We start from the raw sequence: 25,019 nt of genomic DNA, 5'->3' as shown, positions 1-25,019 counted from the left end.
TTGTTCATCTGAATATCATCTAGTCTGCTTTTTTCTAGGTTTCCCTACTCACTCTGTGGAATTTATTCTTTAGATGAATGTTAATGTCAAATACAGATTGGTCCTAGGATATCCACAGATAAACGGTCAGTTTCTTACTCTGCATTTAAATGATGTTAGCAATATTAACTTATGTCAGAGGCTGGAACTTTCTTTCGTTATTATGATTGGGACACTAACATTCATTTCTCTCACAGAACTCTCCACTGTCATTAATGTAGAGTTCTGCGGGAAGACTGATGAGATATTATAGCTGCAGGTAATGACACTCTTATATAGTTTGCCTTCTTGTATATTACTGGGAGGGGAGGATATATTTTACCTGCATGTGCTGTGTCAAGAGGGTTTTCAAAGATGGGAGCATATGGAGGGGAGGAAGCTGCTTTCTCACCTTTTTCTCTAAGAATGGGTGTCTAGTGCAGAGTAAGAGACTAATTCTCTCATGCCCTTTGTATCTCTATTTTCCCATATTCAGAATATGGATGTTCTGCTTCTATAGCCTCCCACTAGCAGAGGACTGGGATGTATAGTGGAGTTGTATCCACCCTTTCATTTCTTCATCCATTAATTAGAGACTGAATTCCAGAGGAAAGATATGGAGGATTTTCATCCCAGCTTCTTGGCTTCTAATTAATGATAATCATAATTTGTATTATTATAGAGCCCAAGGGGCCCTGCATAGGCGGTGGGTATCGCAGGCCAGTGGAGACTAAGGATCCCCAAACAACCAGCTGTTGTCCTGCCCACACTCCACCCTGAGGTCCTCTCCTGCCTCTTCCTCTTCCCCCATGGCCCCAGCACAGGCTGCTCCTCTTCCCAAAGCGGGTGGGGCCTGGAGCTGGGGCTAGGGCTGGCAGCCCAGGACTCGGGACAGCTGGGGATGGTGCTCAGGCTGCCCAATGCTGGGGCTGCTCAGTGCTCTGGGACTGCCCTCCTGGCACTCTGGGGCTGGGGGTGCTGAGGTGGGCTGGCAGCCCAGGGCTGGGATGAGGGAGCTGGTGGCCAGGGCCAGCCCGGGGGCTGAGACTTGGGGCAGCTGGGGAAGGGCTCCTCTGGCCATGATGGTAGGCTCGGGGCTCCAGCAGTGGAAGGGTGGGGCCTTGGGCAGAAGGGGCATGGCTGGGGGTAGCCTCCCCAAACAGACGGATCATGTGCTGCCCATGGGTCCCTGTCCTGGACCTGGACTCCATTTTGCTAAGGGCAGTACAAACACAGAACATAAAGTTGAGCCCCTACTTCAAAAAGTTTACAAGCTAAATAATCCCAGGAGTATAAAGAGAAGCACAGGGCTGCCCAGAGGATTCAGGGGGCCTGGGGTCTTCGGCGGCAGGGGGCCCCCGCTTCGGTGGAAATTCAGCGGCGGGGGGCGGTCCTTCCACTCTGGGACCTGCCACCGAAGTGCCCCGAAAACCTGTGGTGGGGGGTCCCCGCTGCCAAATTACGACCAAAGACCCAGCACTTCTGCGGCGGGTCCCGCTTTGACGGTAATTCGTCGGATCCCCCACCGCCAAAGACCCAGAGCTAAAGAAGCTCTGGGGGCCCAGGCCCCACGAGAGTTTTCCGAGGCCCCCGGAGCAAGTGAAGGACCCCACTCCAGGGGCCCTGAAAAACTCTCGTGGACCTGGGGCAAATTGCCTCACTTGTTCCCCCCCGCCCTGGGGCAGCCCTGGAGAAGGACAATCTCATTATCTCCAATTTTACATCCCGGTTGGAGTGCAGTTGGTAAGAGAAATATTTGGAAGCTACTCAGGAGATTTTTTTAATGGGTCACCCAAGTTTTAACCTTCAAAGCAAATAAAATATGCAGGGTGTTTTATGTAATATTCACCATATTGGCGTCAAATTCACTGGCTGACGCTTACTTGTTTTTGGAGGGGTTTTTGTTTTCTGCCCAGCATCAACTAAAATGAAGATGAGACCTTTCTCTGTCTCCAAGAGCTCAGTAGGGAGCTCCCCACTTCTTGGTTACACCATAATCTTCATTTCTCTTCTTGTTCACAAGTCAGACTCAGGTAAGATTTTCATGGACAAACAAAAAAGAAATTTCCAAGTTGTTTTTCTTTTGAAGGGTTTGAAATGGACCAATTTTGGGGAAGAATGTTCATGACATTTTTAAACAAAAATGTGACTGAATAATTTTTTTATCAAAAATGTTGTTCAGATTTTTCATGTACTGAAAACTTAAGCACAAACAGGTTCAGATTCCTTCTGACAGCGCTTACATATCCTTCCGCTTCTCTCTCGGTCTCACATTACAGCAGGATGGCAGCCTTAAAGGGGTAGACAGTGACAGAGGTTCTCCATTCTTGTGGGACACCCTTTCTTCCCTCCTTCTCTACCTTCATGGGTCAGGCTGGCTGCAGTTGGGGAGCCCCTGGAAGCTTAGGAAGTTGGGGGGAAGGTAAGGGGAACAGGAATAAGTGAAGAATAAAAGGCTCGTATGTTAAAAAAAAAAAAGTATCAGCATTTTGGAAAACACAAAATCAACCCAAAAAGCCAGTTACAAATTTCTAGTGAGAATTTTTTACACATTATTCAAGCAAGTCTACTCCCAGGGATCTTGTGTGAGTGGCAGGTGGGAGGGGGTAAAGAGGTGTGAGCAGCAGGCGGGGCGACCAGAGGAAGGGGGGAAGAGGTGTGAGCAGTGGGAGGGCTGAGGGGGGAGGGGAGAGGCAAGAGGGGCTGTGGGCAGGGCCGGATTAATGTTTTGTGGGCCCAGCGTCAAACAGGTTTGTGGGCCTCCATTGGGGAAATAAGGCATGTGATGGGGGCGGTCCACAGAGCGAGGGGCCAGTTGGAAAGGGAGTTTTTTAAATGAAAATTAGCTGTCAGGATTGTTCACAAAGACACTGTTTGCATATGCAAATATTAGCTTTTTAATGTACATAGATTTTGACCTTCAATATTGTGGACCTAAGATTTTGGGTGTAGAACTTTGAGTTAGAGGCTATTTTAAAAAATGTGGGTCTTAAAATTATACCGTAAAATAGTCTGGCCAAATATTACACACAGATAATAATACTGCTCAGCTCTTTTCAGCTGCACATCTCAAAACCCATACAGAAGAAAGTCATTCTTACAAATGAAGGAACAGAAGCATAGAGAGGAGAAGCGAGTTGCCACAAAAGCTAGTGACTAAAAGAGGGCTAGAACCTTGCATGCCAGGGTATATGGCTTGTACCCATTCAGTGAGCCATGCTACCTACCAACTATACAATGTTTGTTCAAGTCACTGAGGGTTATGTGTGTGTGCATCTGAAGGCAAAATTTCATTTGCAATATTTTTCATCCATTTTTGTAATAAACTCCAATTTTAATTTTCCATTTGAATAATTTTCCATCAAATTCTAATATTTCTCTTGAAAGCTAACAGGGAAATGTATTAAAATTAGCATATGAAGTCAGGATCCATGAACAACCACAATGCACTGAAAAGCTGTAAGGGATATATTTTGTATATACTGTGCCTGACCAGGAAACTAAAATCCTATTCTCAGTTCTTCTCGAATTCAATTGCTTTTGTGTCCTGTTCCATTTAACAGCACACTTTTCAGTGATTGGGCCCAATCACCCTATCACCGCTTCTGTAGGTGATGAAGTCACATTAGCCTGTCACCTGTCACCCAGGATGAGTGCTGAGAACATGGAGGTGAGATGGTTCCGGGGTCAGTTGTCTTCAGTTGTGCACCTGTACCGTGAAGGGAAGGATCAGTATGCGGAGCAGATGTCAGAATATCGGCAAAGGACAGAGTTTCTGAAAGAGGACCTAGCTGATGGAAGAGTTGCCTTGAGGATAGGCAATATCAGACTCTCTGATTCAGGGCTGTACAAGTGTTTCTTTCGATCAGAGTTCTCATATCAAGAAGCTGCATTGGAACTACAGGTATCAGGTCAGTAAGCTTTCTTTGCTACATTGCCTTCCCTAGGCTGAGAGGACGTCATTATATCTCCTTTCATAAATGCTGGCTTTTGGTTTTGCTGGTGGGTTCCCCACACCAGCTCTGCCCCCTCCCCATGGTTCCACCCCCACTCTGCCTCCCAGGACCCTGTTCTACCCCTCCACTGAATCCCCTCCCCAAGCGCCTCCTGCCTGCCACTCACTCCTTTCTGCCCCCTCCTGCCTTAAAGGCAGCAAGGGCGATAGCGGACAGAGAGGAGCAAGTGGCTCAACGGCTGATTGGCAGCACAGCAGCTGAAGAACTGATGAGGATGCAGGGCCGGCCACTGAACAGCTAATTGGCAGCCAGCCCTAGGGGTGCCACAGCAGCAGCTTCGGGCAGGCCCATGGGTGCTGAGCACCCTCTATTTTTTCTCCATTGGTGCTTGAGCACCTGAGCACCCACAGAGTCAACGCCTATGTCTCCTTTAAATGGCAGTTCCAACACTTTTCTTTCTGATGTCAGTTGCCATTTGCCAGCAGAGCTAAGTGTCTGAGATCTGAAGAGACACTTGAAAGTTTTGGTCAGTTGGTTTGTCCACCGCAGTTACATTTCTAAGTGCTGATTGCCAGTCAAGATGTGTGGAAAAGCTGTTTTTTTTCCTTCCCTCCCCTCCATATTTGTGGGTTTTGAGAAAATATTGTATCACCTTATCATTGCATTCAGCTTTTTAAATCGCCTGTCTGTTGAAAATTACTTTCAGCTAACATGACAGGAGAAAGGTTTATACACATTCTTAGTGATTTTCCTTGAAATTTCGGGGATCAGTTGTCACTTGCCCTAACTCGACCATGCAGGGGAATGGCAGAGAGTAAATGTGGCCACGTTAGGTTTTCTGATACTCCAGCTTTAGTATGTGTGGGAGTGCAGGGACCAGATGCTCACCCACCACACCAAATGCGTGATGAGTAGGCAAGGAAAAGTGCGTCATAAGCACAGCCATGTCTACGCCCTCTATCCCTATGTGCCCATCAACACAGCTGGCTAGGTACCCAGTGAGAGTACACTGCACCATGAGAAGGGAATGTTTTTTTTCTCCTCCCAGTACAACCCAGGATGTCTCTAAAATGCACAGTCCAGTCCTATGGGATTATATAGATGATAATCCAGTGGTTTTGTAATACATGGTAATGCACATAGACATGCTAGGCTAGAATCAGTGTTTCTCAAATGCGGCCACCGGGGGCTTTTCTTGCGGCCTCCTGGGCTGTGACTGGGGGCGGGGAGGGAAGATCAGCCCTTCCTTCTTCCTGGTGCTCCTGGATGCAGAGCCTTGGTGTTGGGGCTTCCAGCAGGAGTTGGTCCCTGCCCCCCTCTGGAGACACCTGGGCACAATGTTGGAGGAGCAGGCAGCTGGTGAGTTCCCCAGCGTCCCAGGGGCGATGGGGCTCAGACTTTGGGCTTCAGCCTGGGGGTGGTGGAGTGGCAAGCTCTGGCTGCATGGCATCGTGCTCCAGCCCTGGTCTCTGGCCATGTAGCATCAGGCTCTGTACCCTAGCTGCAGGGCTTCAGGCTTTAGCCCCCAACTGCCTCCCTTGCCCCCCACCACCCAGGGCTTAATTTGTCCCCAGACTTGCCAGGGCTGAGTAAGTCTTCAGTGAAAAGTGATACCTGTGTATTTGTTAATATCACTTTTCACAGCAGACTTACTAGCTAGCTATACATAAACTACAATGATTTGGACCTGTCTCTTTGCATATTTCTTTGTTTTTCCTAAAGCTACTTAACTACTTTAGGGGAAAAGTGTGAGTGTAGCTACCAGCAATAGTTGGTGGCTGCACTCCAAGGCCATGAAATAATTTGTCTTGAGAACCTCTGGACTAGATTCTGTCCTGCTTTACTCCCCTCCTTGGATCTGGGGTTTGAGTATTGAAGAGCTCTTCCCCTGGTCCTCACAAGGAGCCAGAGAATGAAGAGGGGGTAGAGAGAGAGAGGAGGAAAATGGGTAGATCTTTTGCTTTCCTCCTTCCCCATGCTCCTGTGTTTGGCCAGAACAGCTGGCCAGGTGTGAAGACGGCAGTAAGATACACCCTTCCATGGGCTGCAGCAACTTACTTCTACCATAAGAATGGCCATACAGATTCAGACCAATGCTTCATTTAGCTCAGTAGCCTGTCGTCTTGCAGTCGCTGGTGTCAGATGGTTCAGAGGGAATGAACAGAACAGGGCAATTACTGAGTGATCCATCCTCTGCTGTCCTGTCCCAGCTTCTGCCAGCAAAAGGCTTAGAAACACCCAAAGCATGAGGTTGGGTCTCTGACCATCTTGGCTAATAGTCATTGTTGGCCCTATCTTCCATGAATTTATCTAATTCTCTTCTGAACCCAGTTATACTTTTGGCCTTCACAAAATCTCCTGGCAATGAGTTCCACAGGTTGTCTGTGCATTGTGGGAAACAGTACTACTTTTGTTTATTTTAAACCTGCTGCCTATTAATTTCATTGGATGATCCCTGGTTTTTGTGTTGTGTGAAAGGGTAAATTTCACTTCCTTATTCACTTTCTCCACACCAGTCATGATTTTATAGAGCTCTATTATATCTCCCCTTAGACATCTTTTTTTAAGCTGAACAGTCCCAGTCTTTTTAATCTCTCATATGGAAGCTGTTCCATGTCCCTAATCGTTTTTGTTGCCCTTCTCTGAACCTTTAATACACCTTTTTTGAGACAGGGTGACCAGATCTGCACACAATATTTAAAATGAGGGAGTATCATGGATTTACATTAGGGCTGTTGATTAACTGCAGTTAACTCATGTGATTAACTCTAAAATTAATTGCAATTTTAAAAATTAATTACAATTAATCACAGTTTTAATGTGCTGTTAAACGATAGAACACCAATTGAAATTTATTAAATATTTGTGGATGTTTTTCTGCATTTTCAAATATATTGATTTCAATTACGACACAGGATACAAAGTGCATGGTGCTTACTTTATATTATTTTTCTTACAAATATTTGCACTGTAAAAATGATAAACAAAATAGTATTTTTCATTTCACCTCATAAAGTACTGTAGTTCAATCTCTATTGTGAAAGTGCAACTTACAAATTTACCTAGGTTTTGTTTTAGAGTGCAGTTATGTAACAATGTAAAACTTTAGAGCCTACAAGTCCACTCAGGCCTACTTTTTGTTCAGCCAATCGCTAACAAAAACAAGCTTGTTACATTACAGGTATGGGGTGCAGGCAGGGAGCTCAGGGCAGGAGGTTGGAGTGCAGGAGGGGTGCAGCAGGGGGCTCAGGGCAGGGAGTTGGGGAGTGGAGTGTAGGAGGGATTTGGGCTCCAGCCGGCTCCGCTTACCTGCAGCAGGGCGCTCCCTGCCTGCCTTCCCTGGCCACATGCTGCACCACTCACCACGTCCCTGTGCATCCCCTGGGGGGTACACAGGGCTCCGCGTGCTGCCCTTGCCATGCCTCCAGGTACCTCCCCAAAAGCTCTCATAGGCCGTGGTTTCCCATTCCTGGCCAATGGGAGCTGTGGGGGGTGCTGCCTGGAGCAACACATGGAGCCCTCTGCCCCCGCTCCCCTGGGGACATGGTGCCTTGCCAGCCGCTTCTGAGAGTGGCACAAAGCCTGCAGCACCACGGGAGGCAAATCCCAAGAGCCAGATCCGGCTTGCAGGAATTAGAGTGTGCCTGGACACACCTGGCACACCCCATGCGCATGCCTATTGGGCCAGGGGCAAGAGCACAGCGGGCAGGGTGGATTGTGACTGATTTAGTTGGGGATTGGTCCTGCTTTGAGCAGGGGGTTGGACTAGACGACCTCCTGAGGTCTCTTCCAATCCAACCCTGATATTCTATGATTCGATTTAAATCATAGTCGGGAAGACTCAATTTAGTCATGGTTTTCTACATAGAAGTGCATTCTTGTTGGTGGTTATAATCTTAATGCATATTCTTCACAACTCAGAGATAGATAGATGTAGGTTTCATTTTTAGAAGCTACACACTATACATTTTTAAACAGTGATTTATTTTGAAAACTTTTCAGATCAGTTTTACAGCTATATCAGAAAATGAATGATTGTTTGGTTATTTCATTTACCGAAGATAATTGAAGCAGATATTTATGAAGTCATTGGGAGATGAACTCTCTTCAATTCAACAGGTTAATCATTAATATTTGGAGGATTTTCTTGCCATGCTGTATTAGGAGGAGAACATCACCAGACAGACCTTTAAATTGTTTTTTTTAACTAAAACAACACCGTTAAGTATTCTGGATCTTTTTCTTCACCAGCACACATAATATGTTAACAAAAAAGCATATGTTCCTCGCTTCTCACATTTGTCTCCAGACTTCTCCTTGTCCAGATCTATTCCACTCCCAACAATCTTCTATTTATTGAACTTTTTGAAACTTTTCACTTTTAAAGAGAGGTAAAGGATTGACTCTGTGTACACAAATTTGCAGAGGGACAATAGAGTTGAGGTCTGTTATTTCTCATCTCTATATATTTATTTATTTATTTTAAAACATTTTTCCTGTTAACAAGCATGTTACCTCTGGAGAGACAAATCCATAGTTTGAGAACTGCAAAACTAAGCATCTCCAGTGAGCATGCGTCGGTCCGCACTGCTTTGGATTGTTATCGAGCAGAACCTGTCGTCAGTATGGATGCATGTCCCCTAGAATGGTGTTCCAAGCATGAAGGGACATGAATCTTTAGCACAGATGGCACGTAACTATCTTGCGATGCCAGCTACATAAGTGCCACGTGAACACCTGTTTTCACTTTCAAGTGACATTATAAACAAGAAGCAGGCAGCATTATTTCCCACAAATGTAAACAAACTTATTTGTCTGAGCGATTGGCTGAAGTGGGACAGAGTGGACCTGTAGGCTCTAAAGTTTTACATGATTTTATTTTTGAGTGCAGTTATTTTTTGTACATAATTCTACATTTGTAAGTTCAATGTTCATAAGGAGATTACAGTACAGTACTTGTATTAGGTGAATTAGAAATACTATTTCTTTTGTTTCTTTGTTAGAGTGCAAATATTTGTAATCAAAAATAAATATAAAGGGAGCACTGTACACTTTGTTTTCTATATTAGAACTGAAATCAATATAATTGCAAATGTAGAAAACATCCAAAATATTTAAATAAATGGTATTCTATTAACAGTGCAATTAATCGTGCGATTAATCATGATTAATTTTTTTAATCGACAGCCCTAATTTATATAGTGGCATTATGATACTTTTTTGTCTTATCTGTCTTTTTCCTAATGGTTCCTACCATTCTGTTAGCTGTTATGACTGCTGCTGCACCCTGAGCAGATGTCTTCAGAGAACTACCCACAGTGACTCCAAGATCTTTCTTGAATGGTAACAGCTAATTTAGACCCCATCATCTTGTGTGTATAGTTTAGATTGTTTTCCAATGTGCATTACTTTGCATTTCTCAACCCTGAATTTCACCTGCCATTTTGTTGTCCAGTGACCCAGTTTTGTGAAATTTCTTTGTAACTCTTCACAGTCTGCTTTGGACTTAACTACCTTAAGCAATTTTGTATCATCTGCAAACTTTGCCACCTCACTGTTTACCCCTTTTTCCAGATCATTTATGAATATGTTGAATAGCACCGATCCCAGTACAAATCCTTAGGGGACTCCACTATTTACCTCTCTCCACTGTGAAAACTGATCATTTATTCCTACCCTTGGTTTCCTATCTTTTTTAAACAGTTACTGGTGCATGAGACCTTCCCTTTTAGTCCATCACTGCCTACATTGCTTTGGTGAGGAGCCTTGTCAAAGGACTTTTGAAAGTCCACGTACGTTATATCCATTGGATCACCCTTGTCCACATTTGTTGATCTCAAAGAATTCTAATAAATTGGTGAGGCATGATTTCTGTTTACAAAAGCCGTGTTGATTCTTCCCCAACATGTCATGCTCATCTATCTGTCTGATAATTCTGCTTTTTGCTATAGTTTCAACCAATTTGCCTGGTACTGAAGTTAGGCTTATCAGCCTGTGATTGCTAGGATCGCCTCTGGAGGCTTTTTTAAAAATAGGTGTCACATTAGCTATCCTCCAGTCATCTGGTACAGAGGCTCAATTAAGCGATAGGTTACATGCCATAGTTTGCAGTTCTGCAAATCACATTTGAGTTCCTTCAGAACTGTTGGGGGAATCCCATCTGGTCCTGGTGACTTATTACGGTTTAATTTATCAATTTGTTCCAAAACTTTCTCTACTGATAGCTTAGTCTTGGACAGTTCCTCAGATTTGTCACCTAAAAAGAATGACTCTGGTGTGAGAATCTGCTGCACATCCTCTGCAGTGAAGACCAACGCAAACAATGTATTTAGCTTCTCCACAATGGCCTTATCTTCCTTGAGTTCTCCTTCAGCACCTTGATCATCCAATGGCCCCATTGTTTGTTTGGTCGGCTTCCTGCTTTTGATGTAGTTTAAAAATATGCTGCTCATTTTTGTGTCTTGTGCTAGGTGCTCTTCAAATTCTTTTTTTTTTTTTTTTTTGGCCTACCTAATTATGCTTTTACACTTGACTTGCCAGAGTTTACATTCCTTTCTATTTTCTTCAGTAGGATTTAACTTCCAATTTTTAAAAGATGCCTTTTTGTCTCTAAGTGCCTCTTTTACTCTGTTTAGCCATGGTAGCATCTTTTTTGGTCCTCTTACTGTGTTTTTTTGTTTGTTTGTTTGTTTTTTAATTTGGGGTCTACATATAGTTTGGGCCTTTATTATGATGTTTTTAGAAAGTTTCCATGCATCTTGCAGGCATTTCACTCTTGTGACTGTTCCTTTTAATTTTTGTTTAACTAGCCGCCTCATTTCTGTGTAGTTCCCCTTTTTAAATTTAAATGCTACTGTGGTGGGTTTCTTTGGTATTTTCCCCCCCTTCAAGGATGTTAAATTTAATTACATTATGGTTTCTATTACTGACGGTTCAGCTATAGTCACCTCTTGGACCAGATCCTGTGCTTCACTCTAGAATTAAATCAAGAACTGCCTCTCCCCTTGTGTGTTCTAAGATTAGCTTCTCCAAGAAAGTCACTCAGTGATGTCTAGAAATTGTATCTCTGCATGCCATCCTGAGGAGATGTATTCTCAATCAATGTGGGGATAGTTGAAATCTCCTGTTATTATTAGGGTTTCTCTTTTTGTAGCCTCTCACTTCTCTCCCCATGCTAAAGAGTAATAAAGGGGTAATTGTGGCTCTCTGAGTCATAATTCCTTTCGAGGCTGCTCCTTGAATTGATAAATGTGTCATCCCTTACTCAAGGGTGAGCCTAAAGGATCAGTCTAGCCCTCAAAGCTCTGTTGCCAAATATGTTAAATTTTTAACCCAGAATATACAATTAATGCAGATTTACTTCATTCTCCAGTTTCAGGTACTAATCCCCTGATCTCTGTTGAGGGTTACCAGGATGGAGGTATCCGAATGGTGTGTCAATCGGGAGGATGGTATCCAGAGCCTCAGTCACTGTGGAAGGACCTCAAAGGACAGCCTCTCCCATCATTGCCTGCAAAATGTTTCCGTGATGAAAATGGCCTGTTTCAGACTGAATCTGTACTTATCGTAACAAAAAATTCCAATCGGAATCTGACCTGCACAATCAGAAACAACATCCTGAACCAAGAAGAAGCATCAAGCATTTATATAGCAGGTCAGTTCACACATCTGTTGATATGAAGTCTGGTTCGATACGCTGTTTGTCCTACATCAGGGGTTTTCAATCTGTTGTCCATGGACCTCCAGGGTTCAGCAAACTGTGTTTAAGATTTCCAAAGGGGGTCCGCACCTCCATTTGAAATTTTTAGGAGTCCACAAATGAAAAAAGGTTGAAAAACACTAGCCTACAATCATTTCAGGACTAGTTGCCATGTGTAAATAAAGTCAATTACACTGAGAATATACCCTGATTTTATGCCACTGGTTTTCCTCTGCTGGAAACTGATGTGCAAGGCCCAGATATTTACTACCACTCAACAAAAGGTTGACACTGGTGTTAGAAATGGGATGCTGGTACTGGAAAAAAGAGAAACAATAATAAGTTTAATAATAATAATAATTAGTAATAAATTAATAATATGCATTTGTTTTTCAGATTCTTTTTTCCCACGCGTCTCCTATGTGACGGTGATTCGCCTGTCACTAAACCTGTTGGTTTTGGGGTTTTTCATTCCTTTGACTATCTACTATATATGCAAGCAACACAAAGAAAAAGGTAATACATGAAATAAAGGGGACAGGAGAGACAGAGCCGTCCCGTCCATAGGATGGACCGGGGCAACTGCCCCGGGCTCTGTGCTTTGGGGGCCCCACACCTCGGGACGTGGAGTCCAGGGAAGTCTGGGCAGTTAGCAGTGGGCCTGATGCTGATAGCAGCAAGTGACCCAGCCATGGCCCCAGCCCCTTCTGCTCTGCCCCACGCAGCCAGCTCCCAGCATTGCTCGGGGAAAGGAGCGGAAGCCAGAAAGAGGTGGGGCAGGGCTTGGGGGGAAGGGGTGGAGTGGGGGAGGTGCCTGGCCTGGAGTGGGGAGGTTGTCCTGGGCCCTGCACCCCCCTAGGGGCAGCCCTGAGTACAGATATAATCAAAGAGATTTTTACAATGGGTAGTAGAAAGGATTAACAGAGGATTTCAATTCAATATTCAACTTTCCTTGGGGTTCTTGTGCTTCCTGTGCAGAGCCACATGTTGACTGTGGACAATAGTTACACTGTGTAATGATCTGACTGTAGGCAGGTTATTTGGAAAATGTGTCCCTTTGTAAACCAAACATGGAAGAGAGACAGACTTCAGATACTTAAAACCTTCCCTCTGGAAGGGTAATCTTGACACTCTGTCAGGGGTGACCAAACTTACTGACCCCCTGAGCCACATGTGATAATCTTCAGAAGTACAAGGGCTGAGTGAATATGCGCTGACTCCATGGGTGCTCCAGGGCTGGAACACTCATGACAAAAATTTAGTGGGTGCTTAGCACCCACCAGCAACCAGTTCCCCCCCCTCCTCTCCAGCACCTCCCATCCACCAGTGGCCCTGCTGATCAACTCCTCCCCTCCCTCCCAGTGCCTCCCGCCTGCTGCAATCAGCTGTTCTGTGACGTGCAAGTGGTGCTGCGGGGGGAGAGGAGGAGTGGGGATGGGGTGCACTCAGGGGAGGGGGTGAAACTCGACGGGAAGAGGCAGGGTGGTGTGGGGACTTGAGAGAAGAGGTGGGGGTTTGGAGGAAGGGGTTGGGTGGGGGCAGGGCCTGGGATGGAATGGGGGGTTGAGCACCGCCCCCCCGGGGCCCGAAGGAAGCCGGTGCCTGTGGCTGGGCGTGCCTGCCAAGGCTTGGGACTTCAGCCCTGCAGGGTACACCTGCCAGGGCTCCTGCCCTGTGGTGGGATGGTGTGGTTAGGGGCTTCTGCCCTGTGAGAGGTGCCTGCTGGGGCTTGGGACTGAAGTCATGGCAATGCCTACCATGGGGCAGAAGCCCCAAGGCCCCCCTCCCTGTTGTGCAGAAGCCCCTAGCCCCACCACCCTGCAATGGGGCAAAAACCCCAAGCTCCCCTCCCAGTCTGGTAGGTGGAGAAGAGGTGGGCACGGGGGGGCTCTGCGAGCCACACTCTAACTGTAATAGAGCCGTATGCGGCTTATGAGCTATGGTTTAGCCACCCCTGCTGTATGTGAAAGAGAACTCATACAAATTCAGTATATTACGAAATACAATGCAATGAAGAAACATTATGCAATTATCTGAGTCAGGAGACGACATTAGAAAAAATCATTTCAGCTTCAAAGTTTCATTATGAATTGGCAATACTACAAAAATCATTTTTATACTTTTAGAATGTCTTCTCTTTTTTGGCATAGTAATGAGAAATGCAAGATACAGACAAAAGATACAATTTTGCTTCTTATCTATAGTGAATTGCACATAGTGAAACAAAGCTGAATGCTGTTTCTTGGTATGGAAAACAATCCAAACGTACATCTACTTACTGTGAGGTTTAAAAAAACCAAAACTATTTGCACTTTTTTTGATTAATTGTACATTCCCTTCCACATCATGTACACCTGTTTCTGTTTGTTTTTTCAGTTACCTCTATTTCTATCACAATTATAGCAAAATTACAATAAATATCAGTTGAACTGTCACTATAAAGGTGAAAGGATGACATCTAACATATGTGATCTTTTCCTTCCAATAGATTCTCTGCATTCTAAATTGAAAGACTTTGAAGGTAAGACTATGGGTTGTATGGAGCAAGTGAACTATCTGATATAAACAGTCCGTGAAATAAGGTAAGTCAAGAAAACAATATTTATTATCATGTATGTGTTGTCCCTCCCCGAGGTGTGGCTTAAGCCTCTTCCCTTTTTTTCTCTCTCTGGTGCTTGCTGTCACCAATATTGAGAGTTTACATATACACAGGCATAAGCTCTGACTTTAATTTTTCCCCAGGGGTGCGACACCCATGTTCTGCCCCGATGCCCCACCCCTACTCTGCCTCTTCTCCCGAGGCCCTGCCCTCACTCCGTCTCTTCCCGCCCGTGCTCTGCTCCCTCTGCAGAGGCTCCGCCCTCGCTCTACCTCTTCTTGCCCCCGCTCCATCCCAGGCCCCTGCCACTCGCTGTTCTCTGCCCTCCCCCATATGCCTCCTCCAGCCGCCGAACAGCTGTGGCTGGTGGATGCTGGAGCACCCATGGAGTCAGCACCTATGTCTACAGGGGTTCTGTCCCTTGAGAAAATTAGGACAATTACTGCTAGCTGGCAAGGAATGTAAAGCCTAGTACCTGGAGGACAGCAAGGCAAACAAAATAAAATTAGCAAGGTAATAACGCGCCCAAAACAAGAGCATAACGGATGGGGGAGCATTATTGGGAACAGGAAAAATAGGATGTGGGGAAGGAAGGGGTTAAGTTTAACTAATACTTAATAAACATTGATAAACAAACCTTTTCCTTGCCTCTGAGCATTCACAAAGTCCTCCAACCCCCTGCTCCCACTCTGGCACCTTCCCAACACTGCAGGCTGAGGTTGTGTCCCAAGATGGAGTGTTGCAGCCCTGTACTGATTTTTGGAGACACAGAGATCCCCTTGGGACTGTCACCTGATGTGCTGGAATCAGCTCCTAATCCGTTTGCCCTGCCAAACCTTGGGACTCCAGAACCCTGCCTTGTTGAGTCAGACACCCTAGCCTGCTGCAATAAAGACCCAGGTCTGGGCCATGCCCCCAAAGCTGCAGACTTTAAACAAAAACTGTTCAGCAGCTCACCTATCTCCAGCACCCAGACACCCAGTTCCCAATGGGATCCAAACCCCAAATAAATCTGTTATACTCTGTATAAAACTTATACAGGGTAAACTCATAAATTGTCTGCCCTCTGTAACACTCAGAGAGAGAGAGAGATGCACAGCTGTTTCCTTCCCCAGGTATTAATCACTTACTCTGGGTTAATTAATGAAGAAAAGTGATAAAAAGTAGGATTTAAGTGGTTTCAAGTAATAATAGACAGAACAAAGTAAGTTACCAAGCAAAATAAAACAAAACACGCAAGCCTAAGCCTAATACATTAAGAAACTGATTACAGGTAAAAATCTCACCCTCAGAGATGTTCCAATCAGCTTCTTTCACAGACTAGACTCTTTCCTAGTCTGGGCCCAATCCTTAGGATCATAGATTATTAAGGTTGGAAGGGACCTCAAGAGATCATCTAGTCCAACCCCCTGCTCAAAGCAGGACCAATCCCCAAATTGCTCCCTCAAGGACGGAGCTCATAACCCTGGGTTTAGTAGGCCAATGCTCAAACCACTGAGCTATCGCTCCCCCTGAAAAAGTAATTGGAGATATGCCTATCTCCTAGAACTTCCCCTGGTACAGTCCTTGTTAGTTCCAGCAGACATCTTAGGTGGAAACTAGGGGTTTTCTCATGATTGGCAGCCCCCTTTCTTCCATTCACCCTCTTTTTAAAACTTTGGCATAAGGCGGGAATCTTTTGTCTCTCTGGGTTCCCACCCCTCCTTCTAAATGGAGAAGTACCAGATTTAAGCTGGATTTCAGTATCACGTGACATGGTCACATGTCCTGTGAGACCTCATTCTTTGTTACCCATGGGCAGGCCCACATGGACACAGGAAGGCCCGCAGGTAAATAAACCCATTCACAACCAATTGTCCTAGTCAATGGGAGCCATCAAGATTCTAAGCCACCATTAATGGCCCACACTTTGCATAATTACAATAGAACCTCAGAGTTATACTTCATATTTCTAGCTTCAGATACAGGAATGATACATGCATATACAAATAGGAGGAATATATTCATTAAGTTAGAACCTTTGTTATGATACCTTACAAGAGACTTTTTGCATAAGGCATATTCCACTTACATCATATTCATACTCATAAGCATATTTTTATAAGGCATATGGAGTGCAACGCATATGGAGTGCAACTGGCCTCAACGTGGGTTTCAGTCCCTATTGTCCACACTCCTGACTCCAAGAATGCTGGAAGAGTGATCAGAGGGACTTGGTAGCCATTACAGTTGTAGTCCTTTCGGTAAAGCCCCCAAGAAGCTCAGTCTGCAGTCCCAGGAGCTCACAAACTCCAAACTGGGGTATATCTGAATGATCAGATAGAAAAGACTTTATCCAGGATACAGTAAAGAGGGTCCTCACACTCTGATGAGAAAGAATGGCACATAGGCCACAGATTTATTGACCATATCAATGCTAATAAAAACAATGAAATCAAAAAATTGTTCTTAAGGCAAGGGGTTGGCCATGGCCTATTTTCTAATCATAGGCTGCCTCTTGCTCTCACTGTTAAGCAGCAAATTCCATGGTCATAAGAATGGCCAGATTGGGTCAGACTAAAGTCCATTTAGCCAGTATCCTGTCTTCCGACAGTGGCCAATGCCAGGTGCCCCAGAGGGAATGGAGAGAACAGGTAACCACTGTGTGATCCATCCCCTGTCGCCCATTCCCAGCTTCTGGTCACCTCTGATTCTCCAGAAACTTACTTGGCCACACAGCCTACCACAGCCTAGTTTGATTTGCAGGCTAAGATCATAAAACAGAAAACACTCCTAGGGAGGCCAAGAGTAGCACTGGTTAGCTTCATCAATCTCTGCTGTGGGGTTTCACTGTCCTACAATTGTCACACCACAATTACCAAACTGGGAGAGAGAGACCACCACTCTCCCTCTTTTGCCCATTTAATTGCCCATTGGTTGTCAAACTTTCACAAAAAGAACATCCTCTGAACAGTAAAAGTTCAAGGCTTCAATAAATAGTATAACAAAACCTACTTATGTGTGGGGGGGGGGGGGAAAATACCCCAAACTTGTGGGGTTGGTCCATGTCTGTGGTGACACGGAGGGTGAGGTAATATCTTTTATTGGACTAACCCATCTTGTGAGATCAATGCTGCAAACAGTTGTTAGAATGAGACTTTGCACAAGTGGTGTTTATGGTCATTATTTTAGGGAAAAGATCAAAAAAGTCTATTTTAGTATGTTTTTAATTTTGATAAATTGCAATTGGGCTTCCACAGAAAGATCAACTTGTGACTGTCCTTATTTCATAGGAAACAGGAATGGACATATTGGATTAGATGTGTGCCCAGCTAGTTCAATATCCCATCTTTAATTGGAAAGATTTTCAATCTTTCTGTCTCACATCATCTTTAATAATTTTAACATAATTATATGAAATAACAGTAGGAATATCACCAAAAATATGACAACATGGAATCTCATATTTCATGCTCTTCTTCCTCTAGATAAACAACGATTTCAGGTGGAGAAAGAGAGGTAAATTTCATTTACTTACGTGTGTCTCTAAGATGAAGAAAAAAGTAATACAAGTTTATCTTTGTGTATCTGGTAGAAGAGGTGTTTTTAAGTAAAACAAAAGTAAATGTTTTCCTGATGGAGAGGAAACATTACAGAGAAAAAGTAGAGATATCAAACATTCTGATTGGAGCTGATTAAATCAATCAAATAAGCACAATTTACAAGCCCTTTTGAAGATATTTTCCTGTATGAGTCAAAATTTGAGTTTTAATGAAAAACATCGTTGTAAAATCAAAAGCTGAAAAATTTCAAACAGTTTTAAATTGGACTGTATATTTATACTGCTGCTGCTCAGATGCGCTTTCGGAAACTGCTTATTACACGTTTGCTAATGCAGCTTTATTTTCATAGTTGTGCACCTAAGGAAAGAGACTGTGAATTCAGTTTTCATAGATGAGCCTTTTTGTTTGTAAGCCAGGACACCACCAGAGTGAATATGATACAAACTTTTATAACTTTAAAACTACCAGAGCAACCTTCCTCAAACTCAACTCAGGGCTGAGAATTCCTTGAGGCACCAGGGCACCTAGAGGTTAAGCATTGCAACGAATCTGACCATTACCTGTGTCAATGGTATCCCCCATTTTAAGCATAGGGAATATCACTGGAACCAGTGATATCTGTAAAACCTGAATGCACTTTTTAAATATGCTCATTGTATTTGGGCAACTGGAAAACTTAGAAGGTGAAATTGACTTCTGTGGAGAGAGGTCACCTCACAGACACATGCACTGCATGAAGCACACTTAAACCTTATTTTGATTTAAGTGATGCATAATGTTGATGGCCCACTGCAGAAGGGTGAATGTATCTTTGAACCACTTATCAAGTAAATCAGATGTTAGGTCATTTAACTAATTAAAAATGGTGAAAGAAAGACACAGTGCTAAAGTGTCTTTCTTTCTAGTATATTCATTTCTGATCTTGTTTTTTGTTTCAGAAAAATATCTTTCAGGATTTGGTAAGTTCCATTTTCCTCTATTATGAAAAAGCAGCCACTCCATAGTTGACTGAATATTCCTGTCCATTATAAGCATGGTTCACTTCCCTTTTCTAATGTACCAAGTGAAAGCTATTTGATACTTAGGATATGTAATCTTCAGGCAGAGGAAATATGAGTGTATTTGAGCTACTGAGAGAAGGCATTTTTGAGATATAGTACTCAGAAAAACAGGTAGTCATCATAGTTTGAAACCACAGTGTTCTTGTAAGGACTGGAGCATTCAGATTTCTGATTTGGGTTTAACAGATTTTTTTCCTGGCCATAAAAGTGGAACCAAGTTGTATTATATTAAGACTGCATGTATTTGGAGAAGTCTTCAGCTGTTTTTGTACCTTTTGTTTCAGAGCTCAGAAAAGCCCGAAGATTTTCAGGTAACTAAAACTGACATGTTACAAATGTCAAAATACCTTTCTTTCAAAGACCTCTGCTCCATTTTCTTCTCAAAATTAGCAGGATAAAATAGTATTGGCCAGGGCCGCCCGGGGGGGGAGGGGGGGGCGAGTGGGGCAATTTGTCCCAGGCCCCAGGCTCCGCAGGGGCCTCCAAGAGAACAGGTGAGGCTCCCAACCCCACCTCTGCCCTCACCCCTCTCCCAGAGCCTCAGCGCATCCAGGACCATCCCTGAACAATGTTGCAGCGTGGCTCCGGCAGGGCCTGAGCCGTGTGGTCAGGGGACAGGGCTGAAAGCTCCATGCCGAGCGGAGGGAACTCAGGCCCCGCTGGAGCTCGCAGCCCCGCCCCCCCCTTACCATGCGGCAAAGCTCAGGCCACGCTGGAGCCATGCTGCACCGCTGTTCAGGGACGGTCCTGGATACGACGTGCTGAGGCTCCAGGTGAAGGGGGAGCTGGGGGTGACAGGCCGGAGGGGTTGGATAAGGGGCAGGGAGTCCCAGGGACAGTCAAGGGATAGCGAGGGGGCAGAGGTTGGGGGAGAGGTCACGGGACAGGGAATGAGGAGGTTGGATTGTGGGCGTTCCAGGGGTCTGTCAGGACTCGGAGGGGGGGTGGATAGGGGTCGGAGCAGTCAGGGACCGGGAACGGGGTTGGGGGGGGGGGGTCTCTGGGGATGGTGAGGGACAAGGAGCAGGATGGTCAGGGATTCTCGAGGGGGCAGGCAGTGCGGGGGGGCAGGATAGTGGGGGGGTCAGATGGGGGCAGGGCCAGGCTGTTTGGGAGGCACAGCTTCCCTGCCCTAAAGCTATTCAGCAGTTTGAGGCTTGCAGAAGAGCCAGGCTGTTAGCTTTTCCATCCCTTTTCACTTCACAAATGCCAACTAGTCTGTTTTTAATTTCAGTTGCCAAGGGAGATTCATGTCAGGGAAGGGTAGCTTCATTTAAAATTAGCCACTCGGGAGGGATCCACTGAGAAGAGCAATATCCTACACCACCTACCTCCTTCCCGACCCTACAAGGGAGACACCCCCTCCGCATTCCCTGAGGCTTCAGAGGGGTAATTCAGTGGTTCTCAAACTTTTGTATGGTGACCTCTTTCACATAGCAAACCTCTGAGTGCGACCTGCCCCCCTTAAACTGAAAACACTTTTTATATATTTAACACTATTATAAACGCTGGAGGCAAAGCGGGTTTGAGGTGGAGGCTGACAGCTAGCTACCCCCAGTAAACCTCCCCAGTTTGAGAACTCCTGGTTAATTTATTTTAGGCACCCATGTCCATTCACATGCATGTGCTATTGAGCATGTCATTTTCACAACATAGGCTCATCTCAGATTCTGGAAGAAGCTCAAATGCTCAGTTCGTGGAGTATGTACATAGTCTATACTAAGACAACCACATAACCGTCTCCAGTTTGTGAGGACCCCATGGAGCTGTTTCTAAGAACATAAATTCATGGAGGATAAGTCCATAAATGACTATTTGCCAGGATGGGTAAGGAATGGTTCCCTAGCCTCTGTTTGTCAGAGGGTGGAGATGGATGACAGGGGAGAGATCACTTGATCATTACTATTAGGTTCACTCCCTGGGGCACTTGGCATTGCCATTGTCAGTGACAGGATACTGGGCTGGAAGGACCTTTTGGTTGACCCAGTATGGCTGTTCCTATGTTCTAACCTAAATGAACCCAAAGCTATGGAGACAGATAATCAAGGAAGCCAGCAGAGTATCAGAAACCTGGAAAAATCTCTGACTGGATGGCTAGGCATTTGTCTCAGCTGGAGGTGGTTCAAATGTTTTTTTTTGGATTTTTTTAGCAGAATTTTTATTGTTTCTTTAAACAATCAAACATAGCAAGCAGCAAAATTTGGCCACACACTTCTGAAACCCCAAACCATATTCAGGTGGAACTTCATTTCAGCTTTTCAATTAAAAAAACCACAACAAATTTTGAAGGAAAGCAGACATTGTCCGTGATTTTTTTTTCTGCTTTTTAAAAACCCCTAGTTCTCGATCCAAAAAAAGTTTTGATGGAAAATATTTCTCCAACCTTTTTAATGAGCTTTAGTGCCTTTTAGCACTAGCTGATGCTGAGAACCAGTGATACCTTGTAAAGAAGCTTGCTCAAAACTGGCTTTGTGCCGAGATGCAGAAGGTTTATTTTTCCCAGGGCCGCCCATGGTGGGGAGCAAGTGGGGCAATTTGCCTGGGCCCTGCAGGGGCCCCAACGAGAATATAGTATTGCAATTTTTTTATGGAAGGGGCCCCTGAAATTGCTTTGCCCCAAGCCCCCTGAATCCTCTGGGCAGCCCTGGTATTGGCTCTTCAGAGAGATGTAAGAGGCGATAATATAAAAATGCAAGTTATTGTTTATCCCTTTTAAACCCGAGCAGTCAGCCAAATTTGGGGTCCTGCAGATTGTTTGTTAGGAGGAAAAATTGATCTTGGAGTCAGCTATTTCTTTGATGCAATCCTGTTTACTTACAAAGACTGTATAAAGTCATGTATCTCTGAACACAGGAAGAATCAAACAAGAGCAAATAGTTTCTTTTTGCACAGTTCCAGGCCCCTTTCAGCTAACATTCAGTCCACAGAACTTTTACTCTAGGCTTTTGCTCCAGGCCACGCTCCCAAGGTCTATTCAGGATGTGTCCTTCACTTTCTGCTTCTTATCTGTGTTTTGTTACTGCTTTGTTCAAACCAATAATGATATGCTTACAATCCTGATCATTTAACTTGTAATTTTTCTACACAAAGATACTGAAACACTACTACTTTTATGATAAAATGAACATGGGCTGGATAGAATGTAATGGCTTCCCAGATGTTATTAACTTAAAGGAATAACACATTTAAAATGACTAGTTGTGAATATGTATGCAATATTAATGTTTTTTGGATGATCTATACCAAAAGAGAAATTCTTTCCTCCTTCCAGTGAATGTGACTCTGGATCGAGAAACAGCACATCCTGAACTCTTGGTGTCAAAGGACCTCAAAAGTGTGAAATGTGCAGACATAACAGGGGACCAACCTAAAGATCTGGACATTGTTGATTCTTATCGCTGTGTCCTGGGCTCTGAGAGATTTAACTCTGGGAGACATTATTGGGAAGTGGAGCTTAAGAACAAGACTATGTGGCACTTGGGGGTTTGTGCTGACTCAGAAAACAGGGAGAGCTACAAAAATATAGCACCTGAAGGTGGATACTGGGCCATAAGGTTGTAGAATGGAGAATACAAAGCCCTCTCCACTCCTCGGACAACAATCACCTTGGAAATGAAACCCACAAAGGTTGGGATTTTTCTGGACTATGAGGCAGCAGAGCTCTCATTTTACAATTTGTGTGATGACTCCCATATCTACACTTTCAAACTTATCTTCTCTGGGACACTCCGGCCTTTCTTCAGTCCAGGTATACATGGATCTAAAGAGGATGCTCCCCTGACCATCTGCCCAGTTATAGACTGGCAATGAAGGACACATTGTCTGTCATTCACAACTACCATTACAATTTTCTAGCTATGTCAGATGCACACAGGAAACATTTTTTGGTAAAATGTCTGATGATGGGGAAACATCAAGTCGAGCTGGTTGAAAATTGAGAGACAAAATGTTTTTTCTTCAGAAAATACCATTTCATCGATATCTGAACTTTCCATGTGAGTTTGTTGATTTCAACAAAACTTAGTTTAGAGAAAAAATTTAAACAAGGCATTTCATTAATGTTGAAATGCCCCTTTTGATACCTACGGAACAAAACATTTTGATTTTTTGTTTCAAAATGACCTTTGTTTAACATTTTATTGTATATAATAAAAGGAATAAAGGCAAAACTGAAACAAACTTTTATTTAAATAGATTTCTACTAATCTTGCCAGGTCCCAGTCAAGCCATAGATTCTCCTTCTGGATCTGGGCTCTGCACATGGGACAGCACAAAAGGTCCTAGTCCCCCTCTGTCCATGTGTCACAGTGCTGAGAGATGCAGCTGCAGCAGAAGTTGTGCCAACAGTCTATGCTCACCAGCTCTGTGAAATAGTTTCTGCAGATGGGACATTTGGTTTCCTCTTGGAGTCCCTGTTCAGCAGTCCCTGAAGCCATGGCTGCTAGGAGCTTGGCTTCCGTTATCTCTGCCTTCTGCTCCAAATCAGAACTGATTTTGCTGATAATGGAAAGTCCCTGCCTGACCTGCTATCAGCTGCTCTCCAGCACAGGTGCAGAAAAAGAAGGGGGTGGGAGAAAGAATTGAGAAAAGATCAGAAAATAAGGAAGTTCTACCACATAGGATGAGAAGGAGAAGGGGGTTGAGAAATAAAAAGGGAATGAAAAGGCAGGGGAAGGATAAAGTGGGTGATGAATACAAAAAGAAACAAATTTAGGTTGCTCTTAATCTGAAACGAGAATGTCTCAGACACATTACAGATTTGCACTGAAATAACTAACAGGGTGAATTAAGACCATATAATTATGTCAGTGATAGTCGTGTGTGTCAATCTGACCTGGCTGTGCTGTCTTAGATGCTGAACAGTCTAACATTCCAATCCCAGGAACTGCCGACTTACAACCACTTCCTGGGTTAATATCAGAGGGATCTTGTGACCTGGGAACAAGTTGTGTCCTGCTGGCTGATTCTGACTGGGGCTGATCGGTATTTTCTCCTGTTTTCACCCAGAACCTGAAGATTTCTGTACAGAATGACCCTTCAACCGAAGGGTGATTTTTTTTTTTGTGATAAGTTTTATGACTTCTCTGAGTCGACAGTTCACATCCATGCCTGTTTCCAGACTCCAGTAAAGCCTCAGGAAAAATGGATTTCAGTTCTAAATTGTTCAAAACCACAAACAGAAAATGCAAAGGAACAATTTGTAGCCCACACAGAGAAAATGTAACTAACACCACACACAGTCAGTCAGTGTGTTTTGCCCTGACCCCACGGCTGCCCCGGGAACAAGTTTGAATTCCACAGAGATGGGTAAATCTCCCCTTTTAAGTGCTGACAGGAACACGTTTGCTCCAGCAGAGATGTCCTGTGCTAATGAGCACAGTAGCATGTGATCCTGTCATGAGAGATTATATCCTAATGCCAAGACACAAGGGAAAAGAAATAACTTTGCCCACACAGCTTGATTCTGGCACTGCCTAACTGAAACTGTTTGACTTTTCAGTCTTAAGAACTTCCTTTTAAAGTAACAGGTTGAGGGAATTTGATATAAAGCCCTCCCAATTTTTCTGCTCTTCTGTATAATTAGCTAATATACAGCTATAATCTCCTCTGTTCTTGGCTTTTTTCTCTCCAGTACTCACATATAGCTGCACAATATCTTGTTCTTCTCCCTTTTAGTCACATACTGAATTTTAATACAAAACTTCCAAAGCCATTGATAAAGTTTTCTGTTTAGGGATTACTAATATATTATATGCATAAATATTGCTTATTGTTCCTCTAAATGCCCACTATCGATACCAAACCTTTCAGATTTTGCTTTTTTGCCTGACACTAATTGGCTAAGTAGACAATCTTCTCTGAGTTTTCCTCATATTCTCTTAATTATCAAATGCTGATATAAACTTGCCTCAACAGTCACTGGTCCCATAGCCCCTCTCCCCCAAGTCACTGCAACCCCAAACCCATCTCTCACCCATCACCTTTGTCTCCAAATTCCTCTTCCCTATCAGCAAGCAGTCATCTGTCTAATTTATTTTATTTCTAAAAAGTAGCTTGATGACACTTCCCCAAAATAACCCTCCAAATAACAACGAGGTGGGTGAAACCAGACAATCACTACGCTCGCGAATGAATTCACACAGG

General features: G+C 44.1%; 2 protein-coding genes across 4 annotated transcripts in view; one reads left to right on the top strand and one right to left on the bottom strand.

Moving 5' to 3' along the window:
* LOC116827228 (uncharacterized) overlaps positions 1-25,019 on the bottom strand; it is a 423,640-nt gene that overhangs the window by 128,654 nt on the left and 269,967 nt on the right. The gene's annotated exons all lie outside the window — the stretch shown is intronic.
* Positions 1,946-24,255, top strand: LOC116825019 (butyrophilin subfamily 1 member A1-like). Its single transcript, XM_075071645.1, is given in 10 exon segments — positions 1,946-2,051; positions 3,582-3,929; positions 11,347-11,628; positions 12,070-12,189; positions 14,162-14,194; positions 17,740-17,770; positions 17,850-17,851; positions 18,753-18,773; positions 19,160-19,186; positions 22,147-24,255. Coding segments are annotated over 10 exon segments (1,509 nt in total). The 3' UTR covers positions 22,686-24,255.

The sequence above is a fragment of the Chelonoidis abingdonii genome, chromosome 12 (genome assembly GCF_003597395.2).
Source record: "Chelonoidis abingdonii isolate Lonesome George chromosome 12, CheloAbing_2.0, whole genome shotgun sequence".
In the NCBI taxonomy this organism is placed as follows: Eukaryota; Metazoa; Chordata; order Testudines; family Testudinidae; genus Chelonoidis; species Chelonoidis abingdonii.
This window is presented reverse-complemented; position numbering and strand designations above follow the sequence as displayed.